This window comes from Miniopterus natalensis, chromosome 8, assembly GCF_054644295.1.
Source record: "Miniopterus natalensis isolate mMinNat1 chromosome 8, mMinNat1.hap1, whole genome shotgun sequence".
Taxonomy (NCBI): Eukaryota; Metazoa; Chordata; class Mammalia; order Chiroptera; family Miniopteridae; genus Miniopterus; species Miniopterus natalensis.
This window is the reverse complement of record NC_142088.1, coordinates 18563927-18584309: the sequence shown is the minus strand read 5'-3', so window position 1 is coordinate 18584309 and position 20383 is coordinate 18563927. Positions and strand designations below refer to the sequence as shown.

The 20383-nt window shown below is 33.4% G+C and overlaps 1 protein-coding gene across 4 annotated transcripts in view; it reads left to right on the top strand.

Annotated features, from left to right (window-relative positions):
• Positions 1–19703, top strand: part of CREB1 (cAMP responsive element binding protein 1) — a 47382-nt gene extending 27679 nt beyond the window's left edge. For 3 of the 4 annotated variants that reach the window (XM_087819621.1, XM_016196708.2, XM_016196711.2), the window contains exons 4-8: positions 5085–5185; positions 6055–6197; positions 10353–10535; positions 12432–12582; positions 13503–19703. In XM_087819621.1, coding sequence (XP_087675747.1) covers positions 5085–5185; positions 6055–6197; positions 10353–10535; positions 12432–12582; positions 13503–13647 — 723 coding nt within the window. In that variant the 3' untranslated portion in view covers positions 13648–19703. The remainder of the gene's footprint in view (positions 1–5084; positions 5186–6054; positions 6198–10352; positions 10536–12431; positions 12583–13502) is intronic. The other variant, XR_001601994.2, reaches the window with a different exon arrangement.
• The last annotated feature ends 680 nt before the right edge of the window (positions 19704–20383 follow it).

Here is a 20383-nt window from a genome sequence, read left to right as displayed (position 1 = left end):
AACAGAGGAATTTGATATTTCTATAGAATCACAGTGGATGTGTTGTGTCTCTTATCCTTTGCCTCAGTTTTTATTTCATTGAATGCTACCTTACATTTTCCATTCTATGCCATTACTAATTCCCTACTCATATCTTTTTCCTGATAATAGTAGAAAGAAACTGCTAGTCAGGAGACTAAATTCCAACCTCATATTAATCTTTACTTTTTCACTTATAGTAGGAGAAAGAACACCAAAAAATTACCAAAATTATACCCACAAAATTTGTTAAGATTACAGGTTTTGGTGATAATAAGTGATATTTGTTTACTGTATTCTTAATTTTAATCTTTACTTTGTGGCAAGAATAACAACAATAACTTGGACCTGGAGGTTATAGGGCCATTAACTATAGAAATGGGTTCATCTTTTCAAGAACACATTTTTCCGTTAAGGTGAGCTATGCCTATAATTGAAAAGCCTGAATTCTACAAACAATGACATAAGTATAGTATTTTTTTAAAAGGGCCTAATCCATGGAGAATCTATTAAGTTTTAATGGTCAGTTCAGCTGATTAACAGTAACTAATATTAATAACTAGGAAGTAGTTTATGTCAAAAGAGGCAATCCAACAAGGAGAGAAATGGTTTCTCAAACTTCCGGATGGGAGAAAATTATTCTAGAACAGCATTTCTAAAATAAGCCAAATCTCACAGATTACAGGAGTGACATAAATGTATAGAAGTTAACAGTGGCATCCTCACTATTCATTTGTTGGTTTTGGATGCGTTTTTAATACAGTGCAATTGAAACATGTCAGAGGATTTATGGATTATGTTACCTTAAATTATTACATTTATTCCTTCAACAAATTTTTATTGATCACATACTATGTGCCAGTCACTGTTCTAGGTGCTTTGAAAGGCAGCAGTGAACAAATAATACTTCCTTATTCTCATGAAGATCACATTTGAGCGAAGAGAAACAATGTACAAATAAAATATGTCAAGTGAGGATAAGTGCTGGGAAGATGATTAAAGCAGGGAAAAGTGATGGAGAATGATTTGGAGTGTTCTGCTTTATGTCGGGTGGTCAGAGAACATGGTAAGCAGAAGACAGTGAAGGAGGCTAGCCCGTACAAATAAAAGGAAGTCCAAAGGCTCAGAAGTGAGAGTATGCTTCACATATCAAGGAGCAGCAAGAAGATGTGACTCAAATAGAGTGAGCAAGAGGGAGAGTGGGTAGAGATGGAATTTTTGATAGAATCTTTACTGTGTAATGTGATGGGGCAAGATAAAAATCTCTTGTGCAACATAGGAGGTTTAGTGGTTATCATGGAGCAGTGTGTGTAAGAGTTATCTAATGAAAGGCTGAATTACTTGTTTGTTTTTTACATAAGACAAGTGTTCTGAAGTTTCCGATATTTTTAACGATGGCAAGCAAGGATGTGCAAAGGATATGTTACCTAATATATTTTTGGAAAGAAAATCCCTTTTAACTATCTTTTCTAGAAGAAAGTGACATTTTAATGCATGAGAGAGTAACTACGTTTTGAAAGCAACTTGTGCTGTGGAGAGAGCATTTTGAAAATAAACATTTGGAAATGTTTCCATACTTTTTTTTAACTGCAAACAATGTAAATTTGGTATCTAAAACCTCAAATCTGTATACTTTTAAAATCCTAGAAATAAAATTTTCTAAACTATTTAGAAGTCTTCTAGCGTTTCAATAGGTGTTGGACTTATTTGTTAAAATATGAAATCATGAAATCTTTTAGTAGTATATAGTAACTGAGAGCCAGGAAAATGGAAGTATACTAGATAAATCTTATCAAAAGTTTGTATAACTGGTAGATAAAAAAGAAAAATTATTTTATTAAGTAAGCCCAGCCAAAAATGCATATATTTTATATCTATCTCACGAGTTCTCTTTTTCAATATTAGTGGATTTTAAATCATATTTCAAAAGCCCAAGCTTAGAATCGTATTTTTGAGCCACTATTACAAACTGTTAAGTGATTTTTGATGAAGCATATCAAAACAAATCATTCACTATTATAAAAAAAGAAATGATTTATCTTTAAGAAATTTACAGATACATTTTAATATTTATACTTGATCTATCTCTTTAAAATTTTGTTTTATAATGTAAAGTAACACTTAAAATTTACAAATAAGAAATACATGCTTATGTAAATTTTTCTTATTTATAAGGGAGATCTGCAGATCAAAAGAGTTTGGAAGTTATTGCTTAGACATTTATAAAACTTCTAGATCCACTAAGTAAAAAACTTCCTAAACCATGAGTGTGAACTGTCCACAGGAAATTACTTAAGTTCCAGGGGACTGCATATAGTTTGAGAAAGCATCTAATGTTACCATTGCTTTGATTTTCACTGATATTTTATTTTGAAATTTCAAAAAACATCAAAATAGGAAGTTTCCCTCTCCCCATATAAAAAGGAGGTATGGTTTTTAACAAAGTAAAAGACATTTGAGAAATATAGATCTAAAACTTTACATCTACAAGTGGTAGTTTGGCTTTTTGAAAATTTATGGACTTATAAGTGGCCAAGGTTAAAGACTTACTTAAGGAACTCAGGAAGGGGTTTATAAGAGACAGAGGGTGGGGCCCGGAAGAAATGGTCTGTCATTGGAATGAGGTAGTAATCTATGATACTTAAAATTGGGATATAATGTTTCATATGGTTATTTTTAATAGCCTATTGAATATATATTAAACTATAATTAATTTTTATTTATAAAAAGGAAATTAAAAATATTTTTATTGATTTTTGGAGAGAGAGGAGAAGGAAGAGAGAGATGTGAGAGTAGAAGATGGATCAGCTGCCTCCTGCACGCGCCCCCCCCCCCTTCCCCGGGATCTAGCCCACAACCCAGACATGTGCCTTGACCAGGAATTGAACCAGCAACCTTTCCAAGCACAGGACAATGCTCAGCCAACTGAGCCACACCATCCAGGGCATATAAAAAGGGTTTTTGACATGGTTTTTACTAGTCTCAGAAATGTGTGTATTTTTGTTTTGTTTTTGTTTGGTTGTTTTTTATTTTGGGTAGATAATCCATAGGAATTGGCCTCATTGTTCCAAGTAATTACTATATGGTAAGTTAATTCTGTTTGTCTGAATTGACAAAATCTTTTAGATCGGAGGGAGGGTTTTTTTCCCCCTACTAAGAGCAGTAGATCCACTGAGTTTGAAAAAATTAAAGGCTACATATAGAAAAGCAACAGTATTTTATTTCATTTTGGAACTGTCACATGGGTAGTTTAGGTAGCATGTTTTGAAGTTGGTTTCATGATGTTCAACTTGGGAGAGTGTGCCTAAGTCACTATATATCCTTAAAAGGTCATAAGGATGAGAGTCAAACAAGGCAGAGAGAACAATAGAAGGTCTAAGGTTCTGAGAAGTATTAATGACGTAAACACTTTAGACACTGCACTGTCCACGATGAGTTTGGTCTTGTTAGTCCTTGAAATTCTGACCTTCTGTTAAGGCCGTTTCACAGCTCCTCATCTGCTCTACCTCTGTGATAAAGTCTGTGAGCTGAGAGGTCGAGTTACAGCAGCTACAGATGAGTGAGAAATTGTTTTGTATGCTCCTTTGGCAGTAACTATAGTGTTACTACTCTGCAGAGAATCACAGAGTAAATTCAGCCTTGCCCATCTTTTTATCTGTCATTTCTGGATTCCTTAAATATTCCTGTTAATTTTTAGGTCTTAAAGACTATACTTATACTTTACAGTGTTTGGATGATGCACATTAATTACTTGCTTGTAAGTATAGTTTATGAAGCATTTAAGTGAATGCGTATGACAAAGCCCTGTCAAAAGGAGTGCCCACTCTCTAGAACCCTTAGGTTCACACCACATATAGTGCCTATGGGATTTCTTCGGTTCCTCTGAATATGTTTTTTCTTATTGCCATTGCCTTAAATTTTGACCTGGAGCTAACCCACACAGACCCTTTTGCCTTGTTTAAATCTAAATCTCACCCTGACAGCATCATGCACACCTAGTTCAGGAAAAAGTAGGAGGCCCCTGTTGAGTAGCCTAGGGAAACTTGGCAGTATAAATTTGACAGACAAGCTTGCCTAGGTGAATGAACTTCTAGTCTGAAAATGGTCTAAAAAAACCTCTGGGTTGCTGTTTCTGAAAAAAATGGTTTGAGATTGGAACCAGTAGGATTTTGGTGCCTGTAAGGATGTCTAAAACTGAGATGACAAGTATTGACAGTCACTCCACTACTTCCTAGCTTTGTGGCTTGGGTGAGTTAACTTCTTTGTACCTTAGTTTTCCTGTCTATAAAATGTATATAATAATTGTACTTACCCAGCATCTAATATTACTATATTAGTGAGTATTGAGTAATACAATATATGTATTTAGCAGAGCACCTGGCACATAGTAATAAAGACTAGTTGCTGTTATCCCATGTAAAATCTTTTTCAGCTTATCTTCGTTACTCTTCAGTCTATGGATACTTTCCAGAAGTGCACAGTTCTTTAATCTTGAGTGTTTGCTTAATAAAAATTGTAGAAGACCAACTTTGAAACATGTCTATATGTAACAGAGAGCTTCTTCCTAACTTGCTAGAAACAACCCTCTGGACTGTGTTGGGGTATCACCAATCTTATTTGCACATTTTTAAATATATTCACCAGTGTTTACACGGAAGTTAAAGGAAAGTATTTATATAGTCACTATATAGACTTATGACCAAATAATTACTTATTCAAGAAACCTTATTTTACTTGGTAGTCTTTTTCTACCAGTTGTACAAAAACAACTGACAGGTAATATCAATACATTCAGGATTGATTACATGAAGTCCTGGAAGAGATTAAGCTGAATTTGGATGTCACAAAAGTGTGGTTTTGACAACTTTTTTAGGTCCTCTGGCTTCTATAGAATAAGTAAAGGGGAGAGGAAAGTGATTGGTGTGGGTGTCTCTCATAAAAACAGACTTTTTTCATCTAAAGCATGTATAAGGTTTATGTCCTTTTGTATTTGACTTTTTCTTAAAATTCATAAAAATATGGAAACAAAATTTGATTATCAAGATAAAGTTCTTCTTTATTTTCAGATTTCAACTATTGCAGAAAGTGAAGATTCACAAGAGTCAGTGGATAGTGTAACTGATTCCCAAAAACGAAGAGAAATTCTTTCAAGGAGGCCTTCCTACAGGTATGGAATTTAATAGTTAAAAAACTTAAAATCAGAGATATTGGGAAACCAATTAGCTGTTCAGTTCAGGACCCTGTAGCTTACTTTTCTTCATCTGGGAAGCTTATCATACAGAATAAGAGCACTTCTTACTCTGAACAGTCCTGGATAAACACTGATATTTTTCTGCTTCCATTTTTGTAGATTAAGCTGGCTACTGCTTTTCTGTTTAAAAGTTTGAAATACATTTGATAAGGTTATAGCATTTTCTAGTTAAGAAGTTAGTTCTGAAACTACTATTCATCTACTTAGCAACACCTTTGCCAACCATTTCTTGTGCCATGGTACTTAGCAGATTATTGTTAATTTAATAGTTGTTTCAGGGTGATGCTTTGCTGATACTCCTAATTGTAGGGGCACCTTCCTATAGTTTTAATCAGCTAGAGAAGTTGCCTGGCCCCTGCCTTACCTCCAAGGTGGACCAAAACCATTTTTTTAATATGTAGATATTGGCTCCATATTCAGTATCTCCAGGAAATTAATTCCACAAATCTTCATAAGCTTACTTCTAGAATTGTTGATCATCTTTCCACTTAATTTTTTTCTGTTCTTTGCCACACAAAAGGATTTTTTTCTGTAGTCAAATTTTATTAATCTCTACTTGAACCTTGTTCTTGAATCACAGTGTTTACATTCAGGTTAAAGAAAAATTCATCTGTGTTTATTCTGGTCCTTGAATGATTTCATCTTGACATATAGATCCCCGATCCTATTTTAAACTTTTGTCCTATGTACTAGCAGCTTACCAGTTTTCTGATCTTTTCCTATTATTTGTATTTAGCCAGTAATGTCACTTTTATTTTAATTAATATAATTCTCTGTTTTTCTAGGAAAATTTTGAATGACTTATCTTCTGATGCACCAGGAGTGCCAAGAATTGAAGAAGAGAAGTCTGAAGAGGAGACTTCAGCACCTGCCATCACCACTGTAACGGTGCCAACTCCAATTTACCAAACTAGCAGTGGACAGTATAGTGAGTAATAGATATTTCTGTTTTGGAAAGTGAGATGAAAAACTAATGTCTGCATTCTCCTTAAAGGAATCATAGAAGCGGCGACTCTTTTTCTCGGTCTTGCTATCGTTATATTTCCTTTACTGTTCAATATGCAAAGTTCTATAACAGAAGTATTTTCTTTTCTTCGGGGTTTTGATTAGGATTGCCCAGCTACGTAAGCCCTTTAGATGGCCCTATGTTTTATGCCAGTGCATGGAGAGTCTTAGAAGTTTTTTGAACCACTACTTCACAATTTTAGTTCATATATAATGTTAATAGAGAATACACATTTTTTTAGATAAAAAATAATCATTCTTTGATTATGCTTAAGGCCCAAAATGGTCTTATTACTCATCTTTTTTAATATTTCATCTTCCCTTCCAGCATTGTAAAATCCTATTTAATGTTTCGTGGTGGGGTGGAGAGGCTTGGTTGCAGTCTACTGCATTCAATTATTATTTCTTTTAATATGAAAGGTAGTGTAGTGAATTATGATAAATCATAGGACTGCTGAATTAAGTCCTTTTTGGCTCATAGAAAGCAAAGATTTCTTTTGCAAAATTACCAAAGTTTCCGTTTCGGTGATAATACTTATCTTTCACTTAAATCTGTTGTAAAGTCCTTCAGAATTCTGTTGTGTTCGATCAGAGGCATTTGTATGGATGGTACTTTTTGTTCTCTTTTCCCAGTATCTTTTTGACTCCCAAAATGTGCCTCACATATTGATATTTTCATGTTCTTTAACTTCAGTACTGCCCATCATGCTTTCACCCCTCCCTTTCTTAATTACATATTAAATGTACACATTGAAACTCCTTTGCTGCATTAGTTTTCTAATGCCTGTGTCAGAAATATGTATAAAAGCTTGACTCCCAAGTTAATAGTTTTCCAGTTATAACTTAAACTTGGTTTGCATTTCAGCTGGATTAACAACAGATTTGCAAATAGCAGACATTTTAGCTCTCTCAGAGCTGAAACTTTTGATAGTAAGTAGAAGAAAGGCATTTTTGACTAAGTTTCTTGTCCACTCTGTAAGTTTAATAGAGTTTAGTTATCTTTTTCCTCCTCAAGTTCTTTGTTGGCAGAGAGAAACAGGTACTATCTACGTACCTGTACGTGTGTATTTTTTAGCCTTATATCCAAATAATTGTGTTATTCAAGATGCGTGTTTTAAGACAGATGCATGACCTTTCTTTCTCCTACTTAAGCATACCTAGGGGATACAGTATGCTTCTGTTAGTGACAGTGACTCACTTAGTGCAGTGCGTCTCACTTGAACGAGAAAGCATGCCCTTTAGGAAAGAGGTACATCAGAATCTCAGAGAAGGAAGGCAAATTCAGAAAAGTAGATGTTTAATTTGGCACACCGCTCTCCTCCAGCAACTGAGGAGATTACCAGTTTTAAAGCGTTAATACTTGGAGATTTTTAAAGCTTAGTCATTTCATTACCTTTCTCCCTTACTCTCTCTGGGTATACACACATGACCTTGATGGAACTGATTTAACATTATGTTCTTGATTGTCATTAAGAATCAGTATAATGACTACTTATATATACAACAACATTTTTATATTTCTTAACTTATAAAACAAATGCATGGTTGTGAAAATTCAAGTGGTAGAGGTTCATAGTATTAATAAAAAGTAAAAATCTTTTTCATCCCTTCCCAGTAGTAAGTTTGGTATATTATTTTGTCATTCTTTTTCATTCTACTTATACAAACACATGCTATCATGTATTCTCAAGCAAGTGAGACCTCCATTATTTATATACCATAGACAATATATACACATAGTTATGTGTATTGTGTCTTTAACAGCTATATTGTGTTTCACTATTTAAATAGAACATTTATTTAAACAGTCCCTCGCATGCATACTGATGAACATACAGGACATCTCTACTGTTCCAAGCAATGCTACGTGAACATTCTTATGTATGTAGTACTGTCTCAGTGGAGTAGCATCCAAAGAGTAGAACTGTTGAACCAAAGCATATCCTTCCCAGTTGCCCTTCCCAGTGGCTGCACCAATTTTTGTTCCTTCCATAAATTGGTTATTTTTTTTATTAATACTGTTACTAGTTTTATCCATACTTGGTTCACTGTCTCAATGAAGTCTTGTTTGAGAGATTCTATTTTTAGTTAGAAAAACATGTGTCTATCATTTTGAACTTGAATGTTTTGTTTCACTAAACAAAACTATAACCCCTGATGATTTCCTCTTTTTTTGGCTACTGGGAATCTCAGCTAAGTTTACGTTTAGTTATATTCTTTCTTTCTAGATTTTCTGGTAGGATTATTATATACACCTAGAGACACATTAGTGACTTGACTTCTCTCTTTTCCTTCTTGTTTTAATGAATTTAGTTTTATTGAAAGCTATCTAAAATCCTTTTGGAAAAATCAAGAAATAATTGTTGTATAAATAAATAAATGTATAAATGAATATTGAGAAAAACCATGTTTGATAGGATCAGACCTCAGTTTTCAGAGTACTTTCATATACATTATCTCATTTGATTTTTACAACAATTGTACTTTAGTGGCTAGAACCAGATATTTTTATTTTTACAGAAGAGATAACAGATTCAAATAACAGTTTAGTGATGGAGCTTGGACTAGACCTCAGATCTCCTGATATCTAGTTTTCTACTTCTTTCTTCCCACCTTGAGTCCATTGGTATGTAGTCAAGAAAGCTGTATGTGTTAAATACAGTAGAATTTGCTTATTAACTCTATATGAGAAATTGTGGTTTGATTCTCTTAACCTTCTCATTCCTTCAAGTTATCTTGCAATATTAATCTCAGAATAGTTCTTACATATCCCTTTTTTTAATCTTTGTCAAAAATAATAAAAACTTACGGAATTAGTAAAGTGAGTGGATTGTATTTGCAGTATCTTAATTTCCACAGATATCTTTGCAAACCAGATGAAAGCCATTAACTGTTGTTATTTATTGCTTGATCAGTAGATAATTTTCCATATACAGATGACTCAGGATATTAGTTACTAGAGCTAGCTGACCATTGATCCCAAGTTAATTCCTTTCTAACAGACAAAAAGTAACATGCTTAAGTCAGACATGTTAATTTATTTAGTTAAAAATCCATTATGCAATTTTATATGTAATATTGTAATTTTTAGTCTCTTTTTGGAAAACTTGAACTCTAACAGGGAGAGTGTCTGGAAAAGGATCCAACTACCTATCTCAATGCTGGTATCTAAAGGATTGCTTGTAACAAATAAAATAATGATTTACTTATTTTTATTAACATTATCCATGCACTGTACCCTAAAGGTGAATTAATTTTTTTATAAAGTGAAATATCTAGTAGTATGAGCCAAAGTTGATTACTTTGTAACAGATGAATGACAAGTGTGGTTAATTAGTAAATAATCAAAAAAAGATTCTATATGAGATTGCTTGGATATGTAACTTAGAAATAGCAGTAAAGTTTTCTTTTTTTTCTAAATGATGATCTTAAGCTCTGATTTTAAACTCCATGAGAGACTCTGTGCTAATTAAGTTCCATAGGACATTTCAGTTGTTTCATTGAGTGAACTTTTGCTATAATTTGTGCATTGCTAGCAAGTTAGAGAAAAGAATGCACTACTGAACTGCTTTATTAATTATGCATTAAGACGACCATTTGTTGGGTGCCTATTACATGCCCATTATTGTACTAAGTACATCAAAGTAGAGAAGAAAAACCACATTTCCTACCGTCAAGTAATTTATTTACTAGTGAGACAGCAAATACTTAGCAGTTAAAATATTAGGTAGTTAATGCTGGAATAAAGGAAGTGTGGATCACAAAGTGGTCCTCTGAACCAAGTAACTTCAAAAGGAATTTAATATTTTCTCATTTACTTACTTTTAAAAAATTGTTAACAGATATTATTATAATTATAATGTGGGTCATAGAGGGCATTTGTGTTATAGAAATTGGATGTGGGTTTCCTGAGCAGAAAGGTACTTGAGTGTACCAAATCCTTCTTGGTAGTGTTATTTGCTGTTATAATTTCTCCAAGTTTATGTCTCACAAATTACTCTTCATTGAATTTAGTATATTGTAAAAGTCCTATATGTTATTAATTAAACTTGTAACAATAAAATCCATTGGGTTTTAGTTGCCATTACCCAGGGAGGAGCAATACAACTGGCTAACAATGGTACAGATGGGGTACAGGGCCTGCAAACATTAACCATGACCAATGCAGCTGCCACTCAACCGGGTACTACCATTCTACAGTACGCACAGACCACTGATGGCCAGCAGATCTTAGTACCCAGCAACCAAGTTGTTGTTCAAGGTAAGAGAATTCAGATTTCACAGGTATGGTAAATTCTTTGAAAGGTTGAAATTTTGTAACTCAGAAAAGTAAGTATGATACTGTAAAACACTGTTAAAATGTAAATTTTTCTTCATTGTAGATAATATTTTCTATGAACTCTTCCACTATTCCAATTGGACCAAAATGTCATGGCATAAAAACAACTATTTTTAGCTTAAAAAATATTAAAACTTCTGTCTTTAACACCTCTAGAATTTGGGGATAGGAAAAAACAGAGTAGGTTAAATGGAAAGACAGTGAAATCAGGAGTTAGGAAAGCTAGATTCTAGATCTAACTGCGTAGATTTTCTGTGTGACCTTGAATGAGACCTAACCTCTCTGGGCCTTTTTTTTTTTTTTTTTTTCATGTATCAAGTAGGAGAATTGTACTGGTAAGAAACTTTGGAGGTTCAGAATTCTGTTTCTCTGCTTTTTATTCAAAAGAAATTTACATCCTCATTTCTAAGATCATTATTTTTTTTCCCCAAATGAAAGTAGTATATTCTGAAAAATCTTATACCAGTATGCAACTCTGCTGGTATATGTAGAAAAGCAGTAGTTAAATCCTTGATGAATTATGGAAATAGCTTTTTCCTGTTTTATTTTTGTTTTGTTCTAAGTTGTTTCAGGAATCTTTATGGATAGGAGTTTACCATTTTTCTTTAAAACTATTTGAATATTTTAAGAATATGGTTTATACCAGATTGAAAAATTGAATACTGGGGAAATAAATGTTTCTAAAGATGTTTTTATTAATAATATGTTTTGCCTCTGTTAGGTAATGACATCTCTGCACCCCCCCTCCCCCCCCATCATGGAAGATAATTTTTGAATGATTCTAAAACATCAACTAGAGAGAGTCATAATTTACTTAAAGGGCCCTAATGTATTTACAGAATATATTCTGTTACTAAAAAATAATATTTGAAGAAGATAATACTTTGCTTGTTAATGGGAGTAAAACACCTTTTCACTTTACATGCAGGTACTCAAAAATTGTAAAGCAGGATGTCAGTGAATTTGAATTCTGAACGTCAGTTTGAAGATGGTAACATGTTTAGTATATAAATCTTTTCCACTCAAACTACACATTTTAATTGATAGTAACAAATATGAATAATTTTATAAAGACCTTCAAATTCTCTCAGATAATGTTAGGTTCCTTACTATTAGGAGGGCATATTATTAAGCTGTTTGTAGAAGCAGTTTGACACATAGTGATTCTGTGTCTTTTTGCAAGTGATAGATCATTTAGTTAGAAGAATAAAACTTGAGTTTATTTAGCCCTTATCATTTACATTAAAACATTTACAGATATTTTGGCATCATTTGGTACACTTTTTCATACTTACAGTTTTGTGTCCATTAGAAATTCATAATAGTTGACCATAATGCTTTATTTTCTCTTCCATTTTGCTATTTGATGAAAAATCATGGTCGTTTTTATGTCTTGGCAAGAGTCTACTTGAAATTTTTTAATAATGAATTTACCAATATCAAAGGAAGACATTGAGGACTATATCTAGGAAGATGACCCAAGCTGTGCCCTGCTTACCTTTTAGACTTAAGGTTGGTAAGCATGTTAACAACAGAATAGAACTGTATTCCAATGAAAGATAAATAAAAACCCAGCAGATGTAGGTTAAGACCTCTTTCACCCAAGTGTCTGTACTAATAAATACATTAAGTTGGGGATTATTTCTCAGTAATGACCCAAAAAATGCTGATTGTTTCACCATTTTAGTCAGAATCATCTGTTCCTTTTTCCCCCCTTTTAATCCAAAATGTATGTTTAGATTGATGATTGACATGCCTAGTTTTACCAGGTCACAGTGCTTGAGTGTCTTAGACCATGTTCACCATTTTTCTTTTTAGCTGCCTCTGGAGATGTACAAACATACCAGATTCGCACAGCACCCACTAGCACCATTGCCCCTGGAGTAGTTATGGCATCCTCCCCAGCGCTTCCTACACAGCCCGCTGAAGAAGCCGCACGGAAGAGAGAGGTTCGCCTAATGAAGAACAGGTACATATGTTGCATTTACTGAGATTGTTGTAGGTCAGGTATGTCTTCACATTCTTCCAGATGTATGTCTTTTACATCTGCTGACAATAGGATTTTTGTGTTAAGTTTTTTTTCTGGTAGAAGTGATGGATCTTGCTAAAATTTTTGTATTTAATAAGCTACACTAATGAGATCACTAACAGGATTATGGGTTAATATTTGATCATAAAGTAGTTTTCTTTCATGCAATTTCCCCGTGAGAGGTTTAGTGCACAGTTGGCTATATATTCATTAGGCTTTAACCAACTGGCTAGGTTATTTAAAAATTGTTTCTTTTCATGAGCAGTATATTTAAAGATCAAGAGTTTCATGTCTGTATATTAAAATTAAATGTTAAATTTATTTGTAATATAGTAAGTGTATAATGGCCAATCCATGTCTTAATGAATATTACCTTTACTCAAAATAGTAACAGTTTAACACCTAAATATCATTTGAAAATAGATGCCAGCTGGGCATGGCTCAGCAATTGAGCATTGACCTAGGATCCAGGAGATCTCGGTTCGATTCCCGGTCAGGGCACATGCCCGGGTTACGGCTCGATCCCTAATTGGGGGCGTGCAGGAGGCAGCCGATCAATGATGACTCTGACATCACTGATGTTTCTCTCTCTCTCTCTTCCTCTCCCTTCCTCTCTGAAATCTTTATAAAAGATACAAAAAAAGTAGATTAAGTCTAAGAATACCTTATAATTGACAAAATCTTAAATAGAATTAGTCTTCAACAATAAAAATGGTACATATGAAAAATTACTTCTTATAAAGTAAATTCATAGCTGTAAATGGTTTTGTCAAAAAAACCACAACAGAATAAAATATTTTTATTTACTTATATTTACCTTAGGATTTTAATATGAGTAAAAATGTCATTTTTGCTTATAGGGAAGCAGCACGAGAGTGTCGTAGAAAGAAGAAAGAATATGTGAAATGTTTAGAAAACAGAGTGGCAGTGCTTGAAAACCAAAACAAGACACTGATTGAGGAGCTAAAAGCACTTAAGGACCTTTACTGCCACAAATCAGATTAATTTGGGATTTAAATATCACCTGTTACGGTGGACAAAGAACTGGCTTGGCCACAACCAGAAAGACAAAATAAACATTTTATTTTCTAAACATTTCTTTTTTTCTATGCGCAAAACTGCCTGAAAGCAACTACAGAATTTCATTCATTTGTGCTTTTGCATTAAACTGTGAATGTTCCTACACCTGCCTCCTCTTCTCCCCTCAAGAAATTTTCAGCACCAGGAATCATGAAGAGACTTCTGCATTTCATCCCCCACCCTCCTCAAGAAGTAATTGGTTTACTTGTAAATTGACGGGGGAAATGAGGAAAAGAAATTTTTTTTTAATGATTTCAAGGTTTGTGCTGAGCGCCTTGATTGCCTTAGGGACAGAATTACCCCAGCCTCTTGAGCTGAAGTAATGTGTGGGCCGCATGCATAAAGTAAGTAAGGTGCAATGAAGAAGTGTGATTGCCAAATTGATGTGTTTCCACATTTCCATTGTGAATTATGTAAAATCGTTAAAAGACATACCCCCTAAAGAATTTTAGTATGGTGTTGAAGAAAGTAAGAATGAATTTGGAGTGCTTTCTATGTACATTCTCTTCAATACTGAAAACTTGTCCTTGATTCTTAAAAACATTCTGTATTAACTGCAGCTCTTCCATAGGGCAGTTGTTGCTTCTTAATTCAGTTATGTATGTGTTCAACATTTTGAATACATTAAAAGAAGTAACCAACTGAATGAAAAAAGCATGGTATTTTAATTTTAAATTAAACTGAAGTAAATATAAGTACAAAGTTTGTTTTAGTTAGTACTAAATTCTTAGTGAAAAAATGCTCTACTCAAACCAGCCCTCTGAGTTATATAACAAGGTTTTTAAATAAATGTTTTTGTCATCGCCTTCAAAAATATTTATATTGTCACTCATTTACTTAAAAAATGTTTCCCAATTAAACTGTTCCCATTTGCACTTACATTATACCACCAACAGGAAAGCCTTCAAGATGTTAAGCAGAGTGGTATGTTTATAAAATGTTGTGTTGTAGAAAAATACTTATTTTAAATCTTTTCCATATTAACATACTTTAACAGAGTATCTGTAGTGAACTTTTTAATGAAGTTGTAAGGATATAGCTCTGAAAAGTACACTATTAGATATGACAAGGAAAGTAATTTTCTTCAGACATGTTCGAATGACTGCTGTACTACAGTATTTGGATTATCGTTCTTGCAAACATTTGTTTTCTTCTAAAAAGGATAATTATGCTTCAGGTTTCCAATATGCTATATAGTCTTTGTCATTCTATAAAGGAGATACCTTTTTTACTCCTGACTGTAACAGTCTGTGTTGGTATGTATCATACATTGTTTCCAATACTACTTTTTAGTACTCATTTTATTCACTAAACCTGATAAATCTAAAAGTTATCCTTTAAAAGATAAAACTAAAGGAAAAATAAGTCTACGGTGGATTTTAAGAATTGGAGACTGACATAATGTTAGCTATAATTTCTCATTTGAGAAGGTTATTTCTTTTAGAAGAGAGTCTAGAAAATTAATGTTTTATATTTAGTCATGGGTTATTTTTTTAAAGTTTACTTTGTTAATGTGTTAAAATATGCAGATGGGTGTTAATTACTAGGTCCATTTTGAAAAGTAAGATTTTAAATTAATATTTTTAAATGGTATATTTTTGTTTGTAACAAACCATTGTCTTTTTTCAAGGATGAACAGAGTTTATGAAGGAGCATCATTCTAAGAATTGAGTGATGTAGTATATTTGGACAATACACCAGATTCTCAAGAAGGCTTTCAAACGACTGTAATGGTTGATGTTTATCCTGCTGAGCTAATGGGGAAAGTTATAGTGTAAAAATTATTTGTATATCAGCATAGAGATGTCATTTTCCAAAACTGGTTTAACAGAAACCAAGCAAAATCACAAATCTGTTCACCAACTAGAATTCTTTCATAATGAATCAAAATGTCAAAGTGAACATTTTGAATGTTATAAGCTTTATAAATGAAAATTGTCTAGATTTAGCAAGTTGTAAACTGAAGTTATATGTTTTTCAAAAGTTGGAGCTTTCTGTTTAATTAGAAATTTGGTGGTCCCCATAGTCCCTGATAAATCAAGGCAGTCATTTCCATAGTAGCTGGTTGGATTTGTAAGTTATAAAGACGGTCCTTTGTACTTTGAGGATGGTTGCACTGGTTTGAAGTCAGTTACTTAATGCTGAGGTAACATGTATTCTGTTGCTAAATCTGTTGTAGACCCTTGGAGAGACTTGAAGATTTCAGTTTATACAGATAGAAATTAAGCATCTTTTGAGCAGACTTTGTTGTTTTTTTACAAGAATTGGGGGAAAGGTGTTAGTTTTTAAGCATGCAACTTTGAGATTTTTTATTAAGAAAATGACATAATTAAAAAAACACCTGTAGCCAAGAACATATGTGGCCATGTTACCGGTAATAATTGTTTTTTTTCTCTTCGTATTGGCCAAAAGGGAATGAAAATGTCATCATAGGAATCTGTACATATGCTACTGATTTGTCTAGAAAATAGTTTGTTATCACTTTGCAAACATAGGGCCATGTGGCACTTTTATCTATAGGACAGATTAATAAAAATGAAGTGGGAGGGGGTTTATTTTTGATATTACTCTTATTAATTTTCAAGTTTTGATAGTGTTTAACTGAAAAGTGGTTTAGAAAGGGCTAGATCCAATGTGTTCACATTAAAAAATTGATATCAGATGTAATTCTAAGTTCATTCTTTTTCAAACTCAAGTACCATATTGGCAACCATAATATTGTCATAGGTGCTCTGTTCTTTAGATATTCTTGGGGAGGGGGGGTGGCATTTGTATAATATATGTGTACATATATATATATACATACAGTATATAATCTGAAGCTCTGAGAGCTCTTAAGTCAGGAATGCTGAGTATTATAGTATATTGAGGTCAGATGAAATTTTACATTTTTGCGTGTTCTATTGCATATCTTTTGGTAGTTTCTTGGACTGCATTACTCCAGCACTCATGATTGATTTTTGTTTTTAATTTTCTTCCAAGTGTTTTTTGTTTTGTTTTGTTAGTTTTCTTTGGCTTGATACTTTTAAATATGTTACTAGTCACTTGAAAACTCCCCTCCACCCCCCAAAGTATTTGGTTTTTATGCTTTGTCTCTGGCAGCTATAACAGTGGTAAGAACATTTTAAAGATAACTTTTAAGAGGTACCACTGGTATTTCAGAAATCATCCTGGGGGAGGAATTTCGGTATTTTCATTTGAGCAGGGATTTTGTCAGAAAATGTGTTTTGATGGTAGGTCAGCAGCAGTGCTAGTATCTGAAAGCACAATACCAGCCAGACAGGCTGTCCAATCAGAAGTCATCTGGCTGAAGTTTATCTCTGTCTCTCAGGCCTAATCCCTACTATCATTTTGACCATTTGGGTGACATGTGGAATCATACAAAGGCTTAGGAAGAAACAAGTTTGTTTAAACCAGGATGCTTTTACTTACTTGAAGTGACTTCAATCTAGATTTCTCCTTTTTATTTTTAATATATTTTAAATTCTGTGATCAGCTACAGTCAGCATAAATTCGTCTCTATTTTGAAGATCAAAAAGGCTGCTTCATTTTGCAGGATTAAATAAAGTTTATATCTTAAAGTTAAGATTTTGAATTAAAGTGCGTTTTAGAAACAGTGGTTATATACCTTTTCAGTTATTTTCAAGGGGCTTTATTTTATTGCCTTTGTAGCCCTGAAAACTGGTGGTATATTGTTTCCCATGACTTAATACAAAAGTTGTATATTTGTCTGGATTGTATTTACATTATATTGTTTGTAAATGTTTGGTGTAACTTGCACTTTTAAAAATGACCCAGTTTGGTGTTAGCAACTTGAGAAATTCCCACATCAATTAATTGTCAACAGGCTTTTTATGTCTTTCTCCTTTCTTCAAATAATGGGACTTCTTTTAAATGAAACTTTTCATTGATTGAAATATTTTAGCCCCTAAAGGATAGCCTTGTAATTGTAAAAGAAAAACATTAAGAAATTAAATTTGACCAGCCCTGTTAGAAGATGGGCTGGACCCTTATTCTTTTTCATCATGAATAGAGATAGACAGAAAAGCAACTCAAGTGAGAATTTCCAGCTTTGAAGGATACTTGTCCTCACCTCGACATTAATATTGTGTATAGGATTCCGATGTCCATGGATATGTCCAGAATGGTAAGAGAATTTTCAAGGCAATTAATTATTGTCATAGTGGAGACCACATGTATTCATTTGACTAAATTTATTTCACTTAAAATTGGCCTTGTTAACATCAAAGAGATGCTGCCTAAATTTGACTGATTTAGATGAGGGAGAAAGTGAAGTGTGCTTTAGTAAGCCTGTAGGTGAAGAGTTGTGGGGTAAATTTGCTCACTCAGTTGTACAAAGCACAACTAGAACTTTGAGTGGCTTACCTACATCTTGAATATTTTTAATGTTGATGTGTTGACTTTTTTAAGTTGACTGCACAGTCACTGTATGTACTAGGAACTGGTTTCCTTGACTTTCTAGAATCAATGGTGAAGAGAGGCACTAATCCCTGCGGGATTGAACATGTCCTGAAGCTGAGTCAGTATGGAAGAATTTCAAATAAATCAAACAGGGTGCTGAAGTTCCATCTGTCTCATGCTTAGGACAAGTTCTTACTGATTAGTGAATGTAGCTTAAGCCTTTGTATGTGTCCTCAGGGGCAGACAGACTTCAAGAGGGACCAGATAACGATTGAATGGAGGGATTATATTTCAGGTGTTTTAGCTTGAAATTTATTTTTTAAAAAAATTAAAATATTAAAAAAAAATAGAACAAAGCCTGTGAAGCAAAATTGATGTAAAACAGGCAGAGTTGTTTAGCACAGAGAGAAAATATTGACCTGTCTGCATTCTGGTACTGTGGGTACAGGTCCTAGCTTGGTATAACATGATACATTTTTAATTCTCACCAGCAAGAAAAAGGAAAATGTACAATCTTCAGGAAATGTGTTTGAAAAGGGTCAAATAGTAGGAAATTCAAATGTTACCTACTTTATACAGGCATTATTTAATCCTTTCTACAGAAGTATAGCATTTCCAAGCTTCTGTCTTGAGAAACATCTCAGAGCTGTGACAGTAAGTCTGAGATAGTTGAAAAATTGGTAGGGAAGGAAGAAAATCCCTGTAGATTGATCTTACGTTAGTTGGCCAAGTGATACAATCTAGCATTGTGTTTGGGAGGTTTTATTTTCTTATGTTTTTAAAATTGAATTGGTAAATGCTTTATAGACATAATTTTATCCAGGTGCCACTCCAATTTGTGTGTGTAATAAAATTATTTATATTAAAAGTGGGAAATAATTTGTCAACATATTTCTGTGATTATTGATTTATTGGGGGTGGCAAAGAAGAGTGCTAGTTAGCAGTTTTCCATGTCAAGTTGTCTCTGACTAATGTGTCCACGTCAGTTGTCATCCCCACCCCTAAAAGGAATTATGCGTAACCTAGATGTATCACTTGAAACTTTTTAGAAATAATAATCAGGGAAGTTCCTAGAGAGAAAGGTGTTTGCTTTTTTTTTTTTTTTTTTTTTTTTTTTTTGGTTTTCCCTTGAGGATTGGGGTAACAAATACCTCCCCCCAAAATTATCAGCACAAAACAGGGTATTGATTTTCAACTCTGATGTTGCTACTGGAGTTGAATACTAAATAAAGAACTATAATGAGGAAAATGCATTTCTAGTACAGTTTCCTACATTCTAGAAACATCCCTGTTTTAATTTTTTTACATAAATCTTTTTGTGCTTTATCTGTGTAAAGAAAAAATGTACTGAGTTATAAAGCATTGTATTAACACTATGTACATATTAGCTGCTTTGTGTTCCGAATGGTAGCATTGCTTTGTATATTAAAGTGATCCTTGTGAATTTGTGAAATATTGTCATAAAGTGCTTTTTCTTACTGTAATCTTTGTGGTAAAAACTGTCATAATGCCCTTTTACACACATTTATGTGCAGTCACATAAACATGCTTTTAAAAACTCTAAGTCTCTTTTTTTGGGATGGGACCTTTGTATCTTGGTTTTTGCTAGTAGTGTTAAATCTTTTTTTTCCCTTTGACTTAGGTTTATTGCTTTTGTTAAATGAGCAAAAGTTACGCTGGAATATATCATAGGCTTGTGTTGCACAGCAACAGAAAACTAATTCAAGCAACAAGAACATATCTTCAGTTAGTTTCAATGTCTTCCTAATTTTTAGCACAAGATCTTTTTGTTCAGTAAGATTGAACAGTGCCTATTTGGAGATGTCACTGAGACAACTAAGGGGAGACATATGACTAGCTGTCTCAATGTCATAAAATTCATGTTTGTATTGGAACAGTAAGAATTGATTTCTCAGGTCCCCTTATAATCTGAAGCTCTGTGATCATATAAAAGGAGGGAGTGTGGTTAATCTGCTCTTTGCTTAAAGCATAAGAATAAAAGACTCATACTATTGATTCCATTTCAGAAAATAGCAGTTGCATTTATTCTAAAGTACTTATAAATTGTCATGATGTTTATGAAGTCTGTTACACCTGCCACTGTATTAAAGGAATTATCTGACTTTCAGTCTTTTGTTTTCCTCTACAAAGAGTGGCCACATAATTATACAAACAGACACTTCTGAGAGTGAAAGGTGATAGGGACAATAGGCAGAAACCAGGGTTACCCTACTTACCA